The 17,135-nt window shown below is 43.0% G+C and overlaps 1 protein-coding gene across 1 annotated transcript in view; it reads left to right on the forward strand.

The window, feature by feature from the left end:
* Positions 1-17,135, forward strand: part of LOC147690261 (inverted formin-2-like) — a 429,441-nt gene that overhangs the window by 262,277 nt on the left and 150,029 nt on the right. Inside the window, exons 9-10 of the mRNA XM_086936660.1 lie at positions 16,081-16,223; positions 16,306-16,367. Of these exons, the coding sequence (XP_086792786.1) occupies positions 16,081-16,223; positions 16,306-16,367 (205 nt within the window). The remainder of the gene's footprint in view (positions 1-16,080; positions 16,224-16,305; positions 16,368-17,135) is intronic.

Raw genomic sequence — 17,135 nt, forward strand, 5'->3', positions numbered from 1 at the left:
TTTTATTTTCTAGTTCCAAGAATTCGTATTTTCTTTGTACTTTTTTTCAAAAGGCTTTTTCAAATTTATATATACATCAAAAGAAGGATTAAATAACAAATACAACGATTGGGCAAGGGAATTACAAAAAGTACAATCTCAAGTGAGAATAAAGTGTGAGTGATGCGGGAGTATATACAAGACACAACAAATATCCACTACTGTTCTCTCAAAATACGCAAGTTCACCAAACATACTACAGTCATTCTACATGAAAACACTAAGACAAGTGAGGGAATTGGTGGGATTATGTACAAGGGACAAAGACTCTTTATCAACTATATACAATTCGAATAGGCAGAAGAAATCAAAGAAGTTCTATTCAACATGAAAAAGACAATCCAAAAGAATGTATGCTCGGTCAAATCAATTTGAATGCACTATATGCACAACCTAGATGAATCTCAATCAGCCAGATGACACAAGGTCACCATAGGAAGAAATTGAAAGATTATACTATCTAGAGGGGTCGACGCGTTTGGAATCCCATTATTTCCTGGGATTCTCCTCAGGACCAGAAACAGACATGGATCTGTAAAACATAAAACAAAAATAGAAAACACTCAGTCAACTGTCTACACACCAGCGGGAAACTCAACAATGCACTCTGCCTTGCACACACACTAGTAGTACCTGTCAGGATTTCTTGGTGAATTCTTTGAAGAAATCTGTAAAGAGGAAGGGGTACGCCATGAATGACTAGATCAAGAAAACGGCATGGCTGAAAAGAACGGGAAGAAGGGCGTTGTTCTACTTACTGCGACGTGTTTTGTAGTCTCCTTCGGGAGGTTCACGGTTTTTGAGTCTGATGTCAATCAGAAGTTGGAAGCGGAGCCTGTGGTTAAGGGTCCATCTGTCAATAGATCATCGAAAGCGTGTGAATGTGATTGCATATTACCGTCCTAGTTGCCGTGCTTTGTTAGAAATGGTGAAACAATCCCCGTGGGCTCTTACCATCCGCCGTCTCTGTCTGTGGCCTTCGTTTGGCAATTGAATTGGGCGCCGTGCTAAGTGGTCATAACTGAGGCCATTTAAACAGGCGTCATCCAGGTGTCTAAGGATTCTGGGATTTGTAGTCTGTATCTTCTTGTTCTATAAATGGTACAGTTCCGACATTTCATTCAATCCTTTTGTGGTGGTGTTGAATTTAAGGATAAGCATTGCCTCCCGTTGTCTAAGTCTGGCTTCTAAGTCACCTCCTCTCTTGTCTGGGTCAATTTTAGAAATAACTGTCCATTTAAGGTCTGTTTCAATGTGTCCTTTTTCTAGCCAATGTTGGACTAGTGGAGCTGTGAGGATTTTCGTCTTTATTCTCGACCTATGTTGTGAAATACGTTGTCTTATCTCCTGGTTTGTCTTGCCAATGTATAACCATGTAGATCCATGTCTGTTTCTGGTCCTGAGGAGAATCCCAGGAAATAATGGGATTCGAAACGCGTCGACCCCTCTAGATAGTATAATCTTTCAATTTCTTCCTATGGTGACCTTGTGTCATCTGGCTGATTGAGATTCATCTAGGTTGTGCATATAGTGCATTCAAATTGATTTGACCGAGCATACATTCTTTTGGATTGTCTTTTTCATGTCGAATAGAACTTCTTTGATTTCTTCTGCCTATTCGAATTGTATATAGTTGATAAAGAGTCTTTGTCCCATGTACATAATCCCACCAATTCCCTCACTTATCTTAGTGTTTTCATGTAGAATGACTGTAGTATGTTTGGTGAACTTGCGTATTTTGAGAGAACAGTAGTGGATATTTGTTGTGTCTTGTATATACTCCTGCATCACTCACACTTAATTCTCACTTGAGATTGTACTTTTTGTAATTCCCTTGCCCAATCGTTGTATTTGTTATTTAATCCTTCTTTTGATGTATATATAAAGTTGAAAAAGCCTTTTGAAAAAAAGTACAAAGAAAATACGAATTCTTGGAAGTAGAAAATAAAATTCCTTCTTATAAACATTAGGTGTGGACTGAATAATTGGTCAACGAAGCTGAGAAAGGCACACTCAGCTCCTTGTATCTTTAACAAAATAACAAGAGCAGTACTGGCATTTGTTTTGTTTTCATACTAATTCAGGCGTAGCCTTACTGCGCTCAAGCCGAACCCTCGTTTGTTTCAAGGCTGTAGCAGAACAAGCACAAGTTCTTCCTCCTGAAGTGAAGTTGAATAAAACAATACCATAAAAACTGTTCTACTACACAGTGATTAAATGTTAGACCGATCAATTGAAAAGCGACCAGACTTGCCCAAAATAAACAGTGAAAAGCCTGAATTAATCTCAACCTCTGCTAATGACAATGTGCTACAAACCATTTCATAATTTTGTGCTCACCGTGTCATTACTACCCGGCCAGCCATAAACATTTGGTTAACTCAGTTTCAGAGTGTATGCTCCGAATAGTGCGAATACTGTAAAAATGATCAGTTGGTCCCGCTTGCTACTGATGATGGTTGGCACATGGAGAAAATGTCCCCCTTGAATGATTTTTTAAGACCTAATGTCTACAGTTGAGCAAGATATCAGGAAACTGTTGTTTACCCACAATGTCCTGAAGCAAAATACTGCTGGTGGCTTCTATTGCTAGTCTGTACAGAGGCAAATTAGTTTCTATGCTTCATTTGAACTGTCTACTTGCATACCAGTCCCCATTGCACCGGGCACAGACCAGCAATGTGCACTCCAGGACAGCCACAAGCTAACACGTGTCCTGGGCGATATGCACTGGTTGAAGTTGCCAGTCCCTCTTTCACTTGAGTTGAAACCTGGCAACCTGGCCTACATCTGAAAGGGGGTGGGAGTAGCATTGATTCTCCAGTATGTGGTTGCAGTGGGTGATTACAGTTGGTGATTACACCCACCTGCAAGAGAATGCCCAGAGGTTCCCCCTTCAAGCAGCAGACTGTGCACCACCTCTATATGGCTCCCAGTCCATGCTTCCTCTGACAACATCTTTTCTTCTGGCCCTCATCTGTGATGTTGCATGGGTTTAAAGGCATAGTCTTCCTCATGTACACGGAGCCACAACCACATGCAAGTGAGGGAAACCCCCTTGAGCTTGCACTGGTGCTACATGTGCGCCATCACAATTTGTATTACAGAAGAGGCCACACAAGCATCTCCAGCCCATTTTGTAATGCTGTAGTGACCAGGAAGGGATAAAGTAGACTTGCACACCTTCTGCTCCCTCACAGTCATCAGGAAAGTTGACCACCATTGATTGGAGGTTGTCCTGCCATCTGCTGGAAAATCCTGATTTGGCTAAATAAAACCTATTTTGGAGAAAGTGTTCTTCCCTAATGTGATGATATTTCCATTCTTTGATCAAATGGAGATATGTAATGAAATTGAAGTCTCCTATGTCGCAGTACATCTCTAGTAAGAAATGCTCATTCCATACAATGAGGGATGGATTAATTGTCGTCTTTGCTCAATTTGCAGTGTTTCACCAAGACCAAACTTAATTGTTCAACAGGGCTAAAGACCGTCAAATGCAGACATGCCAAAGCAGTTATACAGTTCTAAAGTTACATACAAAGTATAGTGATGACCCAGAAAAATCCATCTGCTTGTATAATAAAACATTCTTCCTGTAATTATGTAGGTTGGCGGCTCCTCAGCAAGAGACGATGATTGCTCAACCCTTAGATCCCATCAGTTTGTCTTCTGGCACGCCTTTCAGTACACACTGAAAAAAAATAAAGTGAATGTGTAAAATCCAGTTCGATGAACACTGAAAGTTAAGTTTAAGACACAAAACATTATACACCACTTGGAAATGAAGGGGGATGGTGCATAATCTGAATATTGCACTGAACCAAATGATAGCAGACAAAACGTCTTTCAGTAGTATTACAATGAACAATGTCTCGGATCTTTGCAAATGTGCCTACCGCCGTGTGGTAATTAGGATAGTTGCCATATCATCCCAAACATTCTGACCCATGGAGTCCAACACTTTAGGTAAAATAGCTTGTCAAAATTGCAGTGGAACAGAGAGGAAGGTGAGTCTCTTATATACTAGGTCAGACTTGAAGTAGATGCAGATATAGTCAGTTTTGCCATAGCCGGGCTGGTGAGAAATCGTAGAGTGCCTCTTGTATGAGAAAGGAACTGTTGGACTTCTCGCACTCCTTTAGGCAGAACCGAAACATTGCCATAGAGTAGTCTTGCTGTAATGCTGACAAACTGATAGTAAGCAAAACAAAAAATAGCATTTGCAAAAACTTTGTTTATTGAAAGCATACGCCACATAAATTAAAAAGAAGAAAAGGAGAAAATGCTCCTACTTAAACGTGGTGACCATATGCTTGTGATAAAGGTTTTAAGTAACACAACTGAGGGCAACAAGAAAGGCCTAACAGCACGTATCAAAACAAGTGCCAACAACAGCAAGGAACTTTTCAACATCGTTAAGGAGTTCTCCATCATGGCTGCCAGCAAAAACAATGTCACACCCTCACAGGAGCTGTGCGACAAACTTGTCAGCTTCTTCCATGACTAGATCGACCATATACAGAAACTTTGAACTCTAACCTATACCCACTGACTTCATTGACTGGTACATCATCACAGCAACTGGCACAAACCACAAATTGACCATCCTGGAACCAGCTCTCCGCCCTGGACACTTCAGCCATCATGAAATCCATCCACTCAGGAACTCCCACAGACCAATGCTCGCACCACATCTTCAACTTTGGAAGTCATAGAATAGGCCAGGAAATCACCTCCCTGGCCAACATCTCAATAATCACCAAAACATTTCCGATGCCTGGAAATATGCCAACATTAGACCACTACTCAAAAAACCCTCCACCAACCCCAGTAAACTCAGGAACTACAGGCCAATATCCTTGCTCCCATTTCCTGCCAAGGTACTGGAAATTACTATCAACGGGCAACCCACAACAAACCTGTAGCAGAACCAGCTACTCAACTCCTCCCAATCATTCTTTCACAGCACTGAGACCTTGCTGATCGCAGCCATCAATGACATTCAAAACCTCCTCGACTGAGGCTAATTGGTGGCCCTGATCCATCTGAACTTCTCGGCAGCCTTTGATGCGGTATCCCACCACACACTGATTGAAAGACTCCACCGCATCGAAGAGGATTAACTCCGATGGATCACCTCCTTCCTCACCGTAAGAACACAAGGGTCTGCCTACCACCTTTTACCTTCTATCCCAAAGACCTAGTCTGCAGTGTCCCCAGGACTCCTCCCTCAGCTCTTCAATGTATACATGACCCCACTGGCCAACAACGTCCAGTCCCACAGTCTCAACTTAAAATCCTATGCAGGCGACACCAAACTCATCCTCTCCCTAACCAATGACCCTACCACCACCAGGACCAACTTCCACAGGTGCATGATAACTGTCACGGACTAGTTGAAGAACAACTGCCTGAAGCTGAACATGGACAAGTCAGAAGTACTGATCTTCGTAACAGCAACCTCTGGGACGACTCCTGGTGTCCCTCAGACCTAACCTGCACCCATACCCACAGATGACGGCAGAAACCTTGGAATCATCATTAATAATAAGCTCACCATGAAATCACAGATAAACTCCTTCTCATCCGCCTGCTTTCTCACTCTATGAATGCCTACGGAACATCTTCAAATGCCTTTCCCTGCACACGTGAAGCCTCATCACCAGCTGAGTGCACTATGGCAATGCTCTCTACATAGGGATTGCCGCACACCACCTACAGAGACTTGAAACTATACAGAACACCACAGACAGACTCGCCTTTGCCCTTCCTGATGAACCTACTTTACACCCCACCTTGGACAACTCCACTGGCTCCCTGTACCAAAGAGATGGTAATTCAAATTGATGTCCTGCACACACAAGACTCTACAGAACTAAGGACCTGCCTACATCAATGGCCACCACAACTTCCACCAACCATCGATCTGAACTTCCACCAACTTTGCTCTGCCTCCCTATCACTGGTCCACTCTCCCTGCATCCACAGAATCCTAATTAGCGGATGCTCCTTCTCCTACATTGCAGCAAAGACCTGTAATCTCCTCCCCATGCAGCGCCAGACCATCTGCTGCCTTCCGCAATTCCGAAGGGCCCTTAAGACCTGGCTGTTTCAATGAGCCTTCTGGGACTGGCACGCCCTTGGATACCGTATTGGGTGATTAGCACCGCTTCATAAATCCTGATTGATTTATATTGAACAGTGTAGAAGCTCTCCAGCACACCTAAGGTCCAGAATTAGTTTTTTACTTTCTTTTTATTTTAAAAAAGTTTTTATTTTCGATTCAACAGTTTACAAGTCAATTTAGCAGTATGCTAGTCAGACCCCCCCCCCCCCCCCCCCGGTTCAGAGTTAGGGAAACAGAAAGGAGTCCTCATATATATACATGTGGTTACAAGCAATCCACCAATTGCGCTTTTTTTCTTTAGGTTGCATATACAAAGTTGCATTCTGACTTCAGCGACCGCTATGATTATAAGCAAAACGAAAAACAGATCCTAAGAGTGAGTCCAAGCTAATGAGGCTAAAGAAGGAATACAGCGAACAAGTGGGCCGAAATAAGGAAAAAGGGGAAAATAAAACCTAAAAACATAAGATATACAGTTTTTCTTTTTTCTTTTTCGTTCCCCTCCTCCTTTTACAGACGGAGCGGAGTAGAGCGAGGGAATTAAAAATAGAAATAAAGAGCCCCACTACCCACTGGCACTGGCCCTTAGATTTTAGGTGTTTGTGGACTCTAACCAATTGGCCATAGGACCCCAAACTACCTGGCCCCTTTGTTTAGCCCTTCGCCCTTTCTTGGCGTAGATAGCCTATTCCAACCTGAATGTGGCAAATAGCCTAGCTTGCCATTGCCCAAATGATGGAGGATTCAGATCTTTCCAGTAAGAGGCGATGCATATCCTGAAAATAGTCCTAGCTACAAAAATCAATGCACCTCCGGCCTTTGGATCTAACTGGTCATATAGCCCTAGCAAAATGGTACGAGGTGTAAGTTGAATATTTGAAGATCGTACTTTGCCCAAACATTTTTGTACTTCTTGTATTAATGACTGGAGGTTGGGGCAGGTGGCAAACATATGTACAATATCCGCGTTATATACTGTGCATCACGGCCAATTTGCTCCGGAACCAGATGACCATTTAGCAACTCTAGAAGGTGTTATATATAAAAAAAAAGGCAGTCTTATAAAACTGCGCTTGCAACTTGGAGGAAAGCAAGAATATCTGAGCTTGATCATAAGCTGAACAAAAGACATTTGGTGGGGCGTTGTTTGAGCTGCCATTTAGTGTCCATTTTGTCTAGATCTGTCCGCTGTCCATTTAGAATGGAGTAGATACTTCCTATCCTGGCGAGTACTGGGTTCAATAATTTATCAATTAAGACAACCATAGTAAAGCACGCGGTCCCACCAGTTTTATGTGTTAAACCTCATAATAGCCTGATATTGAAAGATCGGATTATCACCCAAATTATAACCGGTTTGGATTTCTGAAATTGGACGGATGTCACCGGACCAAAATAAATCTCCTAGTTTGATTCCCGCGGTGTGCCAGTGTCGAGTGTATGCATTCTGAAATATCAAAGACAGATTATCATTACACTTGATAGAAGTATAGTAATTTAATTTGGATATTCCAAACACTTAGCGAACACTATTGAAGACCTGATGGGCACTGAGCAATGTCTTGTATCATTCTGGAGGGGTCTGTTTGGTGGGAACAGCAGATGGCGCTGGTGTGAGAGTTTTCCCTGTCTCAGTCTCCATGCCAGTCTCGATAGCTTTGGACCAGAGCAGATCTGTTCTGCACGCTGTTCTCGGCTTTCTGCCTCGATTTCCCGAATTTCAACCCGGGACGAATGGCTGCACAGGAGCCGCTTGAGAAATCCGGCCTGCTTCACCCACAGATTCTCATTCTTGTCCGATGTCCGGAGCCAGCACAGAGGGGCCAGCGCACACTCCCGAATCTCCGTGGAGCGGTGTGTCCTCTGCTCTAGATAGCTCCTTCACCCTTCTGGTTAAAGCACTGTGTGCTCTCCCCTGTTGTGCTGGATGCTCAGAGCGTTCAACCTGTACAAAGAGCCGCAAAATGACTACAGGTGGGCAAAGAATGCTTAAGGGGAAAGAGAAAGGGAATCCAAACAATGAAGAGGAGAGATGATGGAGAAAAGGAAAACCCGGAAAAGACTGAGAAAGCTGTTGAAAAGACGGAGCTTCTGAAGAAAGGTAAAAGGGAAGAAGGGGGTAAAAGTCAAGCAAGGCTGCAGGGGCCAGTAATCTTAAAGATACCTTAGGTAGTAGCACTGCTGGCACTGTTCCCAGTGGAAATTACCCGTCGATTGCGAGACATTTCCCTGTTATTAAAAAAAAAAGGTCTTACCCATGCACTTGATGCATATCCACCCATCCGGAGTCAGGCAGCTTACCAGACTTGGAACCTCCTTTGTCTGTAAACGCCAGGTCCTCCTTACCTTACCCACAGCTACCCGATCATCAAAAGAAGACAGTAATACCATCAGTCCCAGATCTAAGCCATGACGACCAGGTTGCAACACCTGATAATACTGCTCTGGATGTTGTACTGTCAGACCCCCCAGCTACAGCAATCTTGGACGGCAATGGTCCTGATAACGACCCTACAAGTGCTATTAAAAATGCCAACCAACTTAAAGGCCAGGGAGGCACGAAAGATGATGGCATGACTCTGTATCTGTCCGATCCTCAGACACCAGACTTAGGAAACGAAAACTTCTTCTCAGTTTTGGACGGTTCTGTGTCAAGATCCAGGACAGATGATTCGGAGACTAGCTCGCCAGAAGGGGGCATGAACGACTCGGCGGTAAATACTATGAAAAAAAAGAAAACCAGGAGCAGGAAACTTAGTCAACCAAATTGGGCCAATCTGAATCGCAAGGGCAATCGCAAGGGCCTCAGTCTTCCAACACTTTGAACTCCCTGCAAGGGGCAAATTCACAGATGGTTAATATGATGTCACTTGAACCGTTCCTACTCTCAATCTTGGAATCTATTAAACAATTTCGGGAGGAGGCTAAAACAGAGAGCCTAGAAGCAAGAGGGGCATCCAAGAAACTTCAGGGTGGCATACGAAAATTAAACAAAGTCTGCACAGACATTGGAGATGGGGTCGCTATGGTGGAAGGAAGAACGGAGGTCTTGGAGACCGAAGTGGCAAAGATTAAGGAGGCATCCACTACTCACGAGGCCTGCCTCACAGACCTGATGAGCAAGCAAGAGGAACAAGAAAATCGAATGCGGCGGAACAACCTTAGATTACTTGGAATTCCGGAAGGGGCCGAAGGGACAGACCCTAGAGCATTCATCATCAAACTTCTCCGTGCCGCCTTCCCTTTGCAGACCAGCTGGAACTGGGACCATGAAATCCAAAGGGCTCATCGGTTCCCTTGCAATCTCAGACCCCGACAAGGCGGCCATAATTCAAGTAATGACAAACCAATGGCTTTTTTTGTTTTTTGTTGAGACAGCTGGTTTACGATCAGGCTAGGCCTAATTCCCCTAAGGAAGTAGATGGGATAAAAAAAATTCTAAACCTGACTTCGGGCATGCAACTGTAGAGCGGCGGTGGCGGCTCTGCCAACTGCTAACACCATTCCAACAGTTGGGAGCTCAAGCTTACTTGATGAACCCGGCGAGACTGAAAATTGTCTCTGAAGGATCAACCCGGGTTTTCTTGTCGGAGAACAAGGCGGGAGAATATATGAAAGAACTGTCCAGCAGGAAGGAAACTTGAGTTAACCTGAGGAAATCAAATCTCAGTACTATAGATCGCTGACTTTGACTCTGACTCTGAATAATCAGTCACTCTACTTTATATCTTCAAATTGTGCCCTGCACTTTGTCATTATTGTAAAGCTTTTTTTTTTTCTTTCGCACAACACAGCTTTTTCCCTTTTTCTTTTCGATCTATTACACGCCTTCAACCATGATTGCAATGGCCGCTCGGGCCAAAACATTTGTTAAATGGCGGGATCATTATTGGAGTGGAGGCTGGGATCTCACATTAGCTCACCATCATTCAGGGTTTTCCTGACTGTTCAATTTTGGGGGTGTGGGGGTGGGGGGGGGGGAGGAGGTCGCACAGGGTCCAGGGCTTACACTTGTCTAAATGGCTACAGGCTTAGATTATGTTTTTAGTGTTTTTTTGTTTAGTACCATAGCTCAGAAGAATTACCTGAGAGTCCTTAGGTGACAGTGGGCGCAGGGGATTACTACCGGCTGGTGCCTGAATCAAACTTAAATAATGGGAATGCTAAATAAACTTAAGATTGTTGCATTAAATATCTGTGGTTTGAACGATTCATCTAAGAGATAGAAAACGGCACAGGTACTACGGTCAATGGGGGCAGATATTATGTCTTCAAGAGACACATACAGAAGGGGCACAGAGATCTCTACTTAATTTTCTGGGATACAAAGTCATAGCGGCTACATCACAAGGAGGTAAGGTGAATGGTGTCGGGATTTTGGTCCGGAAATCATTATCGCTTGTTGTTAATCAAGTCAAAGTTGATATTTTAGGAAGATGTGTTATTGCACCCTGTACTTTAGCTTTAAAATTTGTCTTTACTGGCATAGACTGAAAAAATTGTAATCTGGATGGCCCAGGGGCTATTCTCCAAGTAAACGAAGAACTTGCTCATTGGCCACTTCCACTTCTTGTGCAGCGACCTGAATCTAAACCTACCCAGCTTATGGGAAACAACAAGGTCCTGGGTTTACCAGGGTCGTAAACCAAAAGTGTTTCGTGAATTACTCGACTTAGTTAGCACTCTTGTGATAAAAGATGTTTGGGCTTCTCTGAAACCGGATCAGCTTGGTTTTACTTTTTTCTCTGCTCCCCACTTATCATTTGCTAGACTATTTTTTTGTATCTTCCGCTCTGATTCATGAGTGCTCCATTGAAATCGCCCCCGACTGTTATCCGATCATAACCCTGTCATCCTAACTTTAGACGGTTGGGGGAGCCAGGAATCAATCTCACAATGGACTTTCGAAAACATTACTTTATAATCATAAATATCGAGACCACATGGTCAGCTGGCTGCAAGAATTCTTGACCATAAATATCGGGACGGCCTCTATTGCTGTCGTCTGGGACACCCTTAAAGCTGGCATTCGGGGCGAGACACTCTGATTCTCTATCCGGAAGAATCGGGAAGAGAAGGTACAAATTAGTTTGGCACAGGGAAGGGTGATTGAAGCGGAGAAAAAACTAATCCATGCGGTTCAGGCCGGGTCAGGAATTGAGGAGGCCCAACTGGCAGTCATGGTGACTAAATCAGAGATGGGTGCGATTTTAACAGAAAAAATATCTTTGAAATGGGCGGCATCTAAAGAAAAATGTTATGAACTTGGAGAATGCATCGGTCATCAACTTGCTATTGCTACCAGACAGCAGATAACGGCTAATACTATTAATATAATAAATATAGACAACGTAGGAACCTCTGATCCTAGTAAAAGAAATGAAGCTTTTAGGAAATATTACAAGGAACTCTATACAGAGGACATAGAAGGAACCAATATGGATATACAGGCTAAGATTAAGAAATACCTGGATAGTATCCCTAATCCTAAACTTAGGCTGTAAGAGAAGAAATTGAAATGTCCCCGACCTGGAGCAAGATACTAATGGCACTCACCTGTCTCCCAGACGGTAAAGCTGCTGGAACAGACAACATCCCTGTAGAATTTTATAAGACTTTCTCAACACCAATTAAAGAAATATTCACGTTACTGGTGAAATCAATCTTTGAGGGGAGTAAACCTCTGGAGTCGTGGTCATCCGCTAAAATTGTAATTTTCCCCCAAAAAGATAAATCCCCATTAAAAAATGTTGTCATATCGCCCTGTCACCCTAATCAACACTGACTCAAATTTCTTTTCAAAAGTTGCCACCAGACTTTCTACCAATATTGAATCCATAGTGTCTAATTGGCAACATGGTTTTATACCAGAAAAAGGAACTACAGAGCATATTTGTTGCTCTATAACCTTATTTGATGTCGCGGAGGTGTCAGGAGACCCGATCTCGCTGATTCTCTTGGACGCAGAAAAGACATTTGATCTGGTCTCCTGGCAGTTCCTATGGGCTGTAATGCGTCTGATTGGTTTTGCCCCAATATATTGCAAAGAACAATGGTTCCTGTGGCATAATTATTTATACAAAATATACAGTACAACAGCTAAATAGCACTATTGGTTTTTAACAGAAAGGGGTTGGCAAGGAAAAAAGCACACTTATATCAATTTTTAGAAATTACTCTTGTATTTCAACTAGAACAAGTAGTCTTATAATTATAACAGCGACATATATACAAAAAAAGTGACATATATACAAAAAAAGTGCGATGTGTCCCCAGTGATATTGTGAGCAAAAAACACAGAACATAAAACAGTAAGTGATCTGTACAATTTTTAGCTATGGATATTTACAAAGGGAAAATGACCAAACGCAATAGTAAATCAATTATAAACAGTGACTATCTACAATCATAGAACAGGAAGATGCCTGCTCGCAAGACTCGGTTCGCACGGTCGCGTTTCTCCGGTCGTCTGTGTTTTCCGTTCTAAAGTCATTGACCACCAGCTCTAAATTTAAGACTACCACGCTATCCATCTACAGTGTGCCCGGCTGGGTATACTGTAAGTTAATTCAATTATACTGTCACGAATGGGTTGCCTAACTTAAAGACACCACGAGATGTCCCTCACTGTTTAGTCCTGACGAGACCCTCATCCAACAGGTCGAAACGCCGTCGACGCCATAGGGAATGAACCTCTCAAGCACAGTGTTCTATGATTGTAGATAGTCCTGGTTTATAATTGATTTACTATTGCGTTTGGTCTGTGAATATTGACAATCACAATGTTTATATATGTAGAAGTGCAACAGCATGGGCTTGCTGAAGGAGCATGTTGATGTTCCTGATCCTTCAATGCTGGCACATCACTAGTAAGAGTGATGGTAGGAGGAGCCAGGGGTGAGCGAAAGAGCGACTGAGCGGAGCAGCCTGGAACCACACAGATAAAGTCTGCCTTGGTTTACTCCTGTAATTTTTTTGCTTCTTATTCTCTGTGCTTCACCATGTGTCTGTCGGTGTTTCCCCGAGTTTTTTTTCTTCAAATGATCCCACTATGCATCACTCTCCCCTCTGTTTCGCTCATATATTTCCACAAGCCTTTCTCTCCTCTCCCCCTACCTGTGTCACTTCTCCTCACCCTCTCCTTTGTGTAGTCTCTAGTGAGGGTGGGAGAGAGGGAGCCATGGCATTAAGAGGAAGTGTGACGAAGACAGAAACCGAGTCGGGTGCCATTGATGTAATGGATTAAAGTTATCTAATCACAAGTATGGTAAATAAGCGGTGGGTAGGGACAAACCGAAGAAGAGAGGGTAAGCCTTCAAATAAATGAGAACAAAGTAAATGAGATTGATAAATCTAACCAATGGCAAGTGCAATACTTATCTCACAAAGAAAAGTTAAAAGCTAGCTGTAGGCTAGACTTGAAAACACAACCTTGTGGCTTTACCAATGCGTATTACTTTTTACACGTTTCCACATAATTTTGAGAAAGCGAAACCACCACTTATAAGCACTCTCGAAGGGTCATGTCCTATTATTGTCTACACCACAATCCCATGCCTACATCCAACCCAGTCTAGAGTTCATTTATTACAATTTTTTAGTAGTGGTCTACTCCCTTTGGGTGTTTCAGAACCTCGAAATAAAATTGGAGAGAGGGAGCAAACGAAGGGGATAGATGCACAGACAACTAAGTTTTAAAATCCATGAAAGAGGAACCAGTTAGACAAATAGACTTACCAAATACGTGCTGGCATAGACAAAAGTCTTGATTGCCATGATTCTCTGAGAAAAGGAATAAGTGAATAATCTGAAGGAGAACCCAGAGGTGGAGATTCAGAGTTTTGAAATTTCTAAACAGGCAGGCACCAAGGAACTGAAGCCACATTCTGACATCCTATACATTCTGAGGATAAGAGGCTTGTTAGTCAAATATTCTTCATCCAAAATGCTTGTATCCGGTCAAGTCAATAAATATCATATTCTATGCAGCCTACCCAGAATGTCTTATAGGTTGGTAAAGGGTGAGACACAGCTTTTCAGGGCTTTACAGGCACTCAACTCAACCCTTTATTTATCCTAGGCTTTTCCAACACAGAAGTTTGCACCTAGTCCAAGCATGAATCACAATCCTAGTCAGGTTAAGTCACAATCACACTCTAAATTAACCGTGCTCAACAGTCCGGCTTAACTTAATAGGCAATGTGTAAAGCATTTGTGCAACACTTAAAACAGTGAAAACGCAAAAAGAGACCACACCTGGTGATCAAATAGAGCATAATTTAATGCACAAACCAAGACCAAAACAACAAAAATGAAAAATCCAATAAGTAGTACCGGAGTTATGAATTTTTAAAGATTAAACTGAAAAGTAGTGCTTAAAAACATAAAACGCCAACCGCAGCTATCTGTTCGCACTTTACCAGCACAAATTTGAAAGTTCAGGTTAACGCTATAGAGCACTGGTCAGATAAACGGACCAGCCTTGGCCCGGCCACTGCAAAGTACCTTATTTGCATCATTGAGGAAGATGCGAGGAGCAGAGGAGGCAATGCCTCACCAATGATACTCCGGATGTGGGCACCGCATTGGCTATGAGCCGCGCAAAGTCAAAGTTGCGTCTGAAATAGAGACAATGTGCCACAGTCTGTAAAACAATGCACTTAATCATGGCAGCGGTGGCGTGTTGTCTTCGAGGGAGATGCACCTGTTCCAAGCGGTGCAGCGATGGGTGGATTTTGGTACAAGCCGCTCTCTACCCACTTCCAACGGGCTGGGTTGGCACCACTTGGGAGGAAAAGACTCACAGATATCCAGGTGCTGTTGCTGGGTGGTTGGAAGTCTTCGATGTCCATGAATCTTCAGAACAGGAGGCAAGTCAGAAAATCCTTGGAGTCACTCTGGGTTCAAGAGATGTGGGTCCAGTCCTTTTTACCCAGGCAAGGATGGAAGGAGGAAGCAGACAAGTCAGCGAAGCAAGGCAGGAATCCAGCAAAGCAGCGGTGCAGTAGAGTAGCAGTGCTTCAGAGGCACAGCAGTCCTACTTGGCAGAGTCTTCATCCTTCCCATCCTGTCCAGTATGGATCATCAGGAGGTGGCTAGCCCATGAAGTCACATCTAAGCTCCCTTTGTATGTGGCTGTCTAGAGGGACACAGAGCTTAGCTGTTGCCCACTTTCTAAAAAGAGGCATTTTCAGAATTGCAATTTAAAATCGGACTTCACCTGGGATGAACCATTGGGGTTTATTTGATTGGTAAGTCTAAACACCTTTTTCCCCTAGAACAGGAAGTGATCAGGGTCGGACTGGCCTATAGGGGAATAAGGCAGTGCCCAGTATACTAGTCCGGCAGGTCAGGGTGTGGGCTAGTTTTTGGCAGTTTCTGTGCCTGTATTATGGTCCGTTTCACCACTTTTTACTGATTATTTGTTTGATATTAAAACAAACACTACCTCCTGCAAACTGTAATGCATGCAGTCTTCCCTATAACGTGTCTTTGCAAGTTCATAATTGTCTCAGTTTGCAAACATTGGCCACCTTTTTAGCCATATAATTCACTAATGGGGATCACTTTTATGTTGGTGCTGGAATGTAACTTCTGTCCAAGTTCGACCCTGTAAGTGATGCACTTCAAAATGTTTTGACTCTCATGCTTTGATTCTGTGGTAGTCTGAAATACTAAAAACTCTGCTAGAACAAATGAGAATTCAAAAGACAGATGGGCTAAAGCCAACTCTTGAGGCAAAAGGCATTGCAACATTTTTTAACGTTTTAATGAAACATTAAGGGATTTCATGGAAAAAGGTAAAGAACTTTGTGACCTACTTGCCTTTTGATGTTTTGCTTCTCCAGCATTTGCAGGCATTTTGGAAGCTCTCAAATTCACTGCTTGTTTCCCATCATTGTCCCTTTCAGACACTCACTCCATATGGGCATCCGTCAGCACATCTAACGAGTCAATAGAGCCGAACTATACGAGCATCGAGGAACTGTTCTGTGTGGCACCGATAACACCGAAGGAAAAGGAGGCCGCTCCTGTGAAGAAGCCGCCCAAAGAGGTATGCGGTTAATTCCAATTCTCCCTTGCATCAAATATACTTTTTGAAAATCGACATTAAATTGTTTGCTTTTCGTCAACAGATTACCTTCTTGGACTCCAAAAGAAGTCTCAACCTGAATATTTTTCTCAAGCAATTTAAGTGGTAAGATGTGACCTCTTCTAACTGCCTTTAAAGATGCATTTATCTTGTATCTTCTTAAACTAATGCATACATGTGATTATACTTTAGGAAATACGTTATATTACAAAAAAAAAAACACAAGGACCTCTAAAGTCCTCATTTGCCGCGAACTGGAAGTAAGAATTATTATAATGTTACATTGCACAAGCCAGTGATATGCGAGTTGCAACACTCCTCCAAAGCATCACCCCAAGTTGCCATATTTTATGGATGTGGTACTGGATTAAAGATACAAATGTGACGCAGGTCAAACCAAAAAGTATTTCAGCAGAAGCTCTTTCCACCAAAAGAAAGTGTTTCAAAAAAGTTTATTTACCGACCAAGTGCAACTGTTCTTTGCTTACATTTTTTTGCGTTTTGTGGAAATGCCAGTGCTGCAAAAATCAGCGACCTCTCTCCTTCACACTCCCAACGTTCTAGATGTAAGCAGGGATGCCCACCAGGCTACACCTAAGAGAGTAAAGTGACTGCCTACTTCTGCCTAGCATTCTATAAATCCTTGGGTGACATTGGGCGATGATCACTTCCACAAGCAGAATGTGCCTTTAGCTTTGTTGTCACTGGCTCTGCGTCCCCAAGAAGTCACCCGTGGGCATCAATTATTCTAGTAAACCCAGGCGGAGGAAGATTTAAAAACTTAAGCTTCCCACTTGCAGTGCTTAATTTTAGCTGGTGGTTGCATAGGAGACCCGTCGACTATCTTTTTTGGGGCCCATCACTTACTATGAC

This window comes from Lissotriton vulgaris, chromosome 9 (assembly GCF_964263255.1).
Source record: "Lissotriton vulgaris chromosome 9, aLisVul1.2, whole genome shotgun sequence".
Taxonomy (NCBI): domain Eukaryota; kingdom Metazoa; phylum Chordata; class Amphibia; order Caudata; family Salamandridae; genus Lissotriton; species Lissotriton vulgaris.